The 8,382-nt window shown below is 41.7% G+C and overlaps 1 protein-coding gene across 6 annotated transcripts in view; it reads right to left on the minus strand.

The window, feature by feature from the left end:
• Positions 1–8,382, minus strand: part of sult4a1 (sulfotransferase family 4A, member 1) — a 56,125-nt gene that overhangs the window by 9,527 nt on the left and 38,216 nt on the right. For all 6 annotated transcript variants that reach the window (XR_001660727.1, XR_001660728.1, XM_016666880.1 and 3 more), the window contains 2 exons: positions 4,764–4,890; positions 4,553–4,647 (listed from right to left, as the gene is read on the minus strand). Coding sequence is in view for 4 of the 6 variants with exons in the window: in XM_016666880.1 (XP_016522366.1) it covers positions 4,553–4,647; positions 4,764–4,890 (222 nt within the window). In the remaining 2 variants the exon portion in view is untranslated. The remainder of the gene's footprint in view (positions 1–4,552; positions 4,648–4,763; positions 4,891–8,382) is intronic.

Raw genomic sequence — 8,382 nt, forward strand, 5'->3', positions numbered from 1 at the left:
TATAGCCTCCGTTATTCAACATAACAACCCCCAACATAAAAAAGTTTTTAACAAGGATGAAAAGAAAAGCAGAGAGAGACAAAGATAATGAGACAAAAGAAAGTCACCCGAAAGCTAAGACGAGGAAATACGACGAAGCGTATTTAGCGCTTGGCTTCACTGTCACTACAGTTGGAAAAGAGGAAAGACCGGTGTGTTTGCTGTGTCTAAAAATGCTCGCAGCGGACAGCATGAAGCCAAATAAATTAGGGCGTCACTTAAATACGTTACACTCCAATCACGCCGATAAGCCGCTAGAGTTTTTTCAGTGAAAACGTGCTGAATATTGCCAACAGTCATCCCGCTTTGTAAAGGCTACTTCAGTAAACCATCGAGCGCTGTTAGCATCATATAAGGTGGCGTACCAAATTGCGCAGTGCAAAAAGCCCCACACCATAGCAGAGGAGCTGATACTGCCTGCAGCATTAGACATGGTCTCTGTCATGCTGGACGACGCCAGTGCAGCAAAACTAAAAACTATCCCTCTGTCCAGACGTATAGATGACATTGCTAACGATCTTCAAGAACAGCTGGTAGATAAACTCAAAGACAAACGTTGCTGAACTGAATATAAATTAGTTATTTTTTTTTAGTTTTTGTAGTTTATTAGTTATAATTGTTAAATATTATTTATTGATTTGATTTAATTTTGCAATGGTGCAATTAGTTGGTCAAACATGTTTACAGTTTAAACAAGGATTTATTTATTTTTAATTTCAGGCATTGATGCACTTAAAATCTTTTCTGTTGCAGACTTAAAACACAATTTAATAAAGTTATTCTTTGTAAGTTTGACAATATGTCTTTTTTTTCTTTTCTTTAATGTTAAGGATAAAATGTTATGCAGAGACGGATAGTCACGGTGAGGAGTGGGGGGCGCGAATAGTTTTCTTCTTGCTAGGGGGGGCGTAACAGAAAAGAATTGAGAAGCACTGGTTTAAGCCCACATGGCTATAATTATTATTATTTTCATGTATTTAACATAAATTATTTATACTTTATAAAAAACATTTTAAACTGAAACATTTGTATCAGCTTGATTTCAATAATTTCCCTTCAAATAAAATCTTTGGCATAGAAAACATCTGGAGAGGAGAGAATATTTGTGGATGTAAGCCTCATAAAATTGATCAGACAAAATGGAGTAAAATGGCATTTGTGGAAGCAAATGGGAAAATATCATTCAGAATCTGGACTCTTGGACAAGCTGCTTATCACATAGCACAAAAACAAGTAAAAGATTATTCAAGTGGACGTAGATCCAGAATCTGAGACAGATCAATAGAAATGTTGTGTATGCTGAGTCCAGCCTCTGACTCCCGATCCTGGGCCTTTTCACTGCATGTCTTCCTCTCCTTTCTCTACTCTCCTTCCAGTCCAGCATCTATATTTTTTGACCAGTTAACTTTCTTTTTATGATTTTTCAAATCTTTGTTTTAGCTTAAATACTTCAGCCAACAAAAGAGGTGATCATGAGGTTCAATTTGCAACAACCAAAAAAAAAAAATCCATCTCCAGTTTCCCATGCTCAGTCTCCATGTGCTGAATGAAAGAATGCAGGAAGTAGAAACTGAACATCCATCCATCCATCCATTTTCTTCCGCTTCATCCGGGGTCGGGTCGCGGGGACAGCAGCTTCAGAAGGGAGGCCCAGACTTCCCTCTCCCCAGCCACTTCTTCCAGCTCCTCTGGGGGAAACCCAAGGCGTTCCCAGGCCAGCTGAGAGACATAGTCCCTCAAGCGTGTCCTGGGTCTTCCCTGGGGCCTCCTCCCGGTGGGACATGCCCGGAACACCTCGCCAGGGAGGCGTCCAGGAGGCATCCTTACCAGATGCCCAAGCAACCTCAACTGGCTCCTCTCAACGTGGAGGAGCAGCAGATCTTCTCTGAGTCCCTACCGGATGACCAACCTTCTCACCCTCTCTAAGGGAGAGCCCAGCCACCCTGCGGAGGAAACCCATTTCGGCCGCTTGTATCCGTGATCTCATTCTTTCGAACATAGATCGACCAGTAAATCAAGAGCTTCGCTTTTTGACTCAACTCTCTCTTCACCACAACGGACCGGTACGGTGCCAGCTTCATGGCAGACGCTGCACCAATCCACCTGTCAATCTCCAGCTCCCTTCTTCTCTCATTCGTGAACATGATCCCAAGATACTTAAACTCCTCCACTTGGGGCAGGACATCCCCTCCGACCTGGAGAAGGCACTCTGCCCTTTTTCGGCTCAAGACCATGGCCTCGGATTTGGAGGCACTGATCCTCATCCCGGCCGCTTCACACTCGGCTGCGAACCGCTCCAGTGAGAGCTGCAGATAACAACTTGATGAAGCCAATAGGACCATATCACCCGAGGGATACGGTCGAACGCCTTCTCCAAGTCCACAAAACACATGTAGACCGATTGGGCGAACTCACATGTACCCTCCAGGATCCTGCTGAGGGTGTAGAGCTGGTCCAGTGTTCCACAACCTGGATGAAAACTACACTGCTCTTCCTGAATCCGAGGTTCGACTATCCGATGGACCCTCCTCTCCAGGACCTTACCAGGGAGGCTTAAGAGTACGACCCCTCTGTAATTGGAGCACACCCTCCGGTCCCCCTTTTTGAATAGGGGGACCACCACCCCGGTCTGCCAGTCCAAGGGAACTGCCCCCGATGTCCATGCGATATTGCAGAGTCGCGTCAGCCAACACAACCTTGCAACATCCAGAACCTTAAGGAACTCCGGGCAGATCTCATCCAACCCCGGGGCCCTGCCACCGAGGAGCTTCTTAACCACCTCGGCGACCTCGTCCCAGAGATTGGAGAGCCCGACCCAGAGTCCCCAGGCTCAGCTTCCTCAATGGAAGGCATGTTGGATGGATTGAGGAGGTCTTCAAAGTATTCCGCCCACCAGCCCGCAACGTCCAGAGTCGAGGTCAGCAGCACACCATCCCCACTATAAACAGTGTTGGTGCTGCACCACTTTCCCCTCCTGAGATGCTGGATGGTGGACCAGAATCGCCTCAAAGCTATGCGGAAGTCTTTCTCCATGCCAACTTTGCATGATTTTGTAAATAATGACAATTTGGTGCAAAGTTGGCATTTTTAATGGACTTTTAATGCAACTTTTAGAGCAACATTGCATTAAGAGTCATTATTTACCGAATGACACTTCATGACAACTGTCATAAACATTCATAAAGACTTCTTTATGTTCATGACAGGTGTTATGTCATGTTTTTGACAGTGTCATGTCAGTCTTATCCACACCCCTTCAAATAAAGTGTTACCATCAAGATAAATGAGTCATGTAGAGAGTATTTATGTTTTCCTCCACTTCTGCTGAGTGTCCACTCAGTGTGGGTGGAGTTTGCCCCCAGGAACGGAAAAGGTTCCCGTCAAAAGTTGTATGAACACCCGCTTTCTCGCAGTTTCCTAGTGCAGTAAAGAGAGTAGGGAGAAAGTGGCCTTGTGTGTGTCTGCGTGTGCATGTGTGTGTGTGGTGTGTTGTGTTTGTGTGTCTGTGGTGAAATATGGTTAATAGCTGCAAGGAAACATATAGAATTGGACATTTTTTAATGTTTTTTTGCACTTTAACTTGACTGCCAGGACAAATTGACCTGAACAGTATCGATGTAACTAGGGTTACAAATGTGTACAATTAATACATTTTCAGACAAATAGAAAAAGTTTCATGCAAAAAAATTCTTCCAAGTATTTAAAAAAAAAATTAAACTTTAAAACGGGTCAATTTGACCCGCAACATAACAGGAGGGTTAAATACATTCTATAAAAATATAAATTTTTCTCACAATCAAAATAAAACTATGCCTGTATGGGCTCAGTTAGGATTACTAAATGATTCCTATTTGTTAAGAGACCAGAATGAAAATACAGTTGTTGGTGTATTTTAAACACATTGCTTATTTGTGTGACATCATGAAAAAAACAAAAGATATCAGGAAAATAATATGGACCTTCACAAATCATCCTTTGGTACAAATTTGAGATACCTGAAGGTTTTACGTTCTTCTGTTCAAACACAAATATAAATATAAACAGCATTGAGAGGTGTTGTTATGACTGGTGTTGAAAAGGGAGGGGTGTGGTCAAATGTAAATTTGATTGTGCAGTCGCCTGGTGTTAATTGGAGGATGTTGATGACTTGGAGAAGATGGATTGGTGGCCTGGGGAAAGTGACTTGTATAGAGGGAGCTGAGGCGAACTGTTCTTCATCCCTCCTCCTTTTGTCCCAGTCACATGACTTCTGCTAGTTCTGTTGAACTGTTGGATGGAACTTGGTAAGGGTGAACTGCCGCTTTTTTTCTTATTCATTTTTCTCCTGCTTATTTGTTTAGGGAGGTAAGTCGGTGTCATTTGGTTTTACTTGTTTTTTGTTAGCTTAAATGTGCTCAGACTTGATAGATTCTTTTTGTTTGCTTTGGCATTATAGTTCATACTGAAGTTGTGATGATGGACCCAAACTCAGAAACGCAGAGACATTGAGTAAATGGAGAAGACAAAATATTACCTTGAACATGTCTTCATATTTCAGGAAGAGGACATTGGAGTCCAAACGATGCTCCCAAAATTCCTGAACATGTTCAAACCAGGAACCATAAGCCACTGCCAGATGAAAGAAAGAAAACATTGGCAGAGTTAGAGTATGCTAAAAATCTAGATGAAACAAAGCATAAAGAAAGTGATAGTAATTAATTATTTTGAGATTGAAAGGTTCTTACATTTATCATTCATGAAGCGCCGACAAAATTCCTGAAAAGTTCCACGGTAGCTCATGGTCCTGAGAGAGCGGTGGAACTGATAGTAGGACACCACCAGGTCTTTAGGGTTCCTGGCCATGTAGATAACCTGAGGAGCCCGGGGCCCAGGACATTAACAATCTTACCTCATTACCAAGAATTGATTTATTGTGATGCTGTAAACCCTAACATAACACAAATATAATTGAAGTAACTTAAATTTATGAAAAAATTGTGGTCACTCGTTTCTATCAACTCAGAATTGTTTTTTGAAGTAATAACACAGTTGTTTTAAGTGCAGCACAAGATCTGGAGCATTTTACAAGGGATATATTATGCAAAACCCACTTTTTTAGTCTGTCCTTTGAGTGAAAAAAATTTACATTTATTCTTTCCCTGTGCTGCATAAACATCTTCATATTCGTTTTAGGTTATTAATTTCTCTATATTGTCCATTTCTCTATATTACATTCTTCTTGTCTATGAAAAATGATAGTATTAAACATGCTGATGAGCATGACTTCCTGCTAATCAGTTCTGTGAATTCGCCAGTTTTTGTTGTTTTGCAGTCCAAGTTTAGTTATGCCGAAGTTGCATATAGACAAGTCCAAATGTTCTTAGCTTGGTCAAAGGTGGGGAACACCCAAACGCCTTTGGGGTTACATACATACACTGTGTTGTACCTCGTCAATCTCAAGTTCCGGATGTTGGAACACTGAGCTACTAGTTGTTTAGCAGTTAGTGTTGACTGGGGATGCCTAACTAGCCATTCCTTCCACATTCTTTGCATGTAGCCTCTCTGAGTAGGGTTACTTGAGTAGTAGCATTCCAACAGATCCATGTTTTCACCTCATTGAGCTATACAGTCAGCTATTGGGCCCGCCTATTTGTACTGTTTCTTTTTTTTATTTTCATTTTCCCAAATGGGGTAATATGATAAAAGCTTTTTGGGGGCTTTTATCATATTCAAAAACTCACCAAACTTGGCGGATGCAAAAAGCCCATGTAAAATTTACGGATATTAAGGTCATCGCAAAAATCAAACAAGAAACGACTCAACGGCGCCACCTAGCAACTTTCAAAAGACCCTCTCCTATGACCTTAGTTCATCATAGAACTAAGGTCATGAAATTTGGTACATTTGTAGAGCTCCCCAAGATGCACAGAAAATACAAGTAATGTCATAGTGCAAGTTAAACTGGAAGTCGGCCATTTTGGATTGAAGTTCCGATTTTGACCCAATTTTGGCCGTTTTACAGCCTTCGCATTTGATTGAACTCCTCCCAGGGATTTCCATCAATCGGCTTCAAACTTGGTCGAATTGTACATAAGACATGGCTGATTAAAAGTTATCACAGGTTTGTGTATTTGTGCTTGCTGAAGGGGAGTTCCCAGGGTCAAACTTCACCTACTCGCTATTAAACACGAAACTGTTATATCTCCTACACAAAAACTCAGAGAGGCACCAAACTTTCAGTGACTGATCACCATCCGACGAACTACAATCAGAATCAGAATCAGAAGAATTTTATTGTCATTGTCAGAAAGACAACGAAATTGCAGTTCCAGTACAACCATCCATTACACAACAACACGAGGGGGTGGGGTAGTGGGATGTGGGGATAGTTGGCTGAGGCCTCGCAGCCCGACGGGCACCACCTTGCAGAGGAAATAGGAAAAATAAGAAAAACATCAGGTAAAGAGAGGGAAAAAAAAGCCCGTCTCACACTCTGCTCTTTGCAGGGCAGAGTTTGAGATGAAGAAAAAAACCTCGGCACCTAAGCACATATAAATACATACAGATCCTTCTCAAAAAATTAGCATATTGTGATAAAGTTCATTATATTCCATAATGTAATGATAAAAATTAAACTGTCATATATTTTAGATTCATTGCACACCAACTGAAATATTTCTGGTCTTTTATTGTTTTAATACTGATGATTTTGGCAAACAGCTCATGAAAACCCAAAATCCCTGTCTCAAAAAATTAGCATATTTCATTCGACCAATAAAAGAAATGTGTTTTAATACCATAAAAGTTAACCTTCAAAAATTATGTTAAGTTATGCATTCAATACTTGGTCAGGAATCCTTTTGCAGCCTTCAATGCGGCGTGGCATGGAGGCAATCAGCCTGTGGCACTGCTGAGGTGTTATGGAGGCCCAGGATGCTCCGATAGCGGCCTTAAAGCTCATCCAGAGTGTTGGGTCTTGCATCTCTCAACTTTCTCTTCATAATATCCCACAGATTCTCTATGGGGTTCAGGTCAGGAGAGTTGGCAGGCCAATTGAGCTTAGTAATACCATGGTCAGTGGTTTTGGCACTGTGAGCAGGTGCTAGGTTGTGCTGAAAAATGAAATCTTCATCTCCATAAAGCTTTTCAGCAGATGGAAGCTGCTGAAAAGCAGCTTCCATCTGCTTTTGGAGCATGAAGTGCTCCAAAATCTCCTGATAGATGCTGCATTGACCCTGCCCTTGATAAAACACAGTGGACCAACACCAGCAGCTGACATGGCACCCCAGACCATCACTGACTGTGGGTACTTGACACTGGACTTCTGGCATTTTGGCATTTCCTTCTCCCCAGTCTTCCTCCAGACTCTGGCACCTTGATTTCCGAATGACATGCAAAATTTTCTTTCATCCGAAAAAAGTGCTTTGGACTATTGAGCAACAGTCCAGTGCTGCTTCTCTGTAGCCCAGGTCAGGCGCTTCTGCCGCTGTTTCTGGTTCAAAAGTGGCTTGACCTGGGGAATGAGGGAACTGTAGCCCCTTTCCTGCACACGCCTGTGCACAGTGGCTATGGATGTTTCTACTCCAGACTCAGTCCACTGCTTCCACAAGTCCCCCAAGGTCTGGAATCGGCCCTTCTCCACAATCTTCCTCAGGGTCCGGTCACCTCTTCTCATTGTGCAGCGTTTTCTGCCACACTTTTTCCTTCCCACAGACTTCCCACTGAAGTGCCTTGGTACAGCACTCTGGGAACAGCCTATTCATTCAGAAATTTCTTTCTGTCTCTTACCCCCTTGCTTGAAGGTGTCAATGATGGCCTTCTGGACAGCAGTCAGGTCAGCAGTCCTACCCATGACTGCGGTTTTGAGTAATGAACCAGACTGGGAGTTTTTAAAAGCCTCAGGCATCTTTGCAGGTGTTTAGAGTTACTTTGTTGATTCAGATGATGAGGTTAATTGCTCATTCAGAGAACCTTTTCATGATATGCTAATTTTTTGAGACAGGGATTTTGGGTTTTCATGAGCTGTATGCCAAAATAATCAGTATTAAAACAATAAAAGACCAGAAATATTTCAGTTGGTGTGCAATGAATCTAAAATATGACAGTTTAATTTTTATCATTACATTATGGAAAATAATGAACTTTATCACAATATGCTAATTTTTTGAGACAGGGATTTTGGGTTTTTATGAGCTGTATCACTTTAAAAAATTACTATGTTCTAAACTGAAAAAAAATGTAAATAATAAAACTAACTGGAAGTTTGGTTTTTTGTATTTTTTTTTTTTGCACAACGCTCATATTTATTTGTGAAAAAGAAAACCACAAGTAATTTTCCTTCTACTTCACAATCATACCCTACTT

Source organism: Poecilia formosa, unplaced genomic scaffold (assembly GCF_000485575.1).
Source record: "Poecilia formosa unplaced genomic scaffold, Poecilia_formosa-5.1.2 Scaffold831, whole genome shotgun sequence".
NCBI classification, from domain to species: Eukaryota; Metazoa; Chordata; class Actinopteri; order Cyprinodontiformes; family Poeciliidae; genus Poecilia; species Poecilia formosa.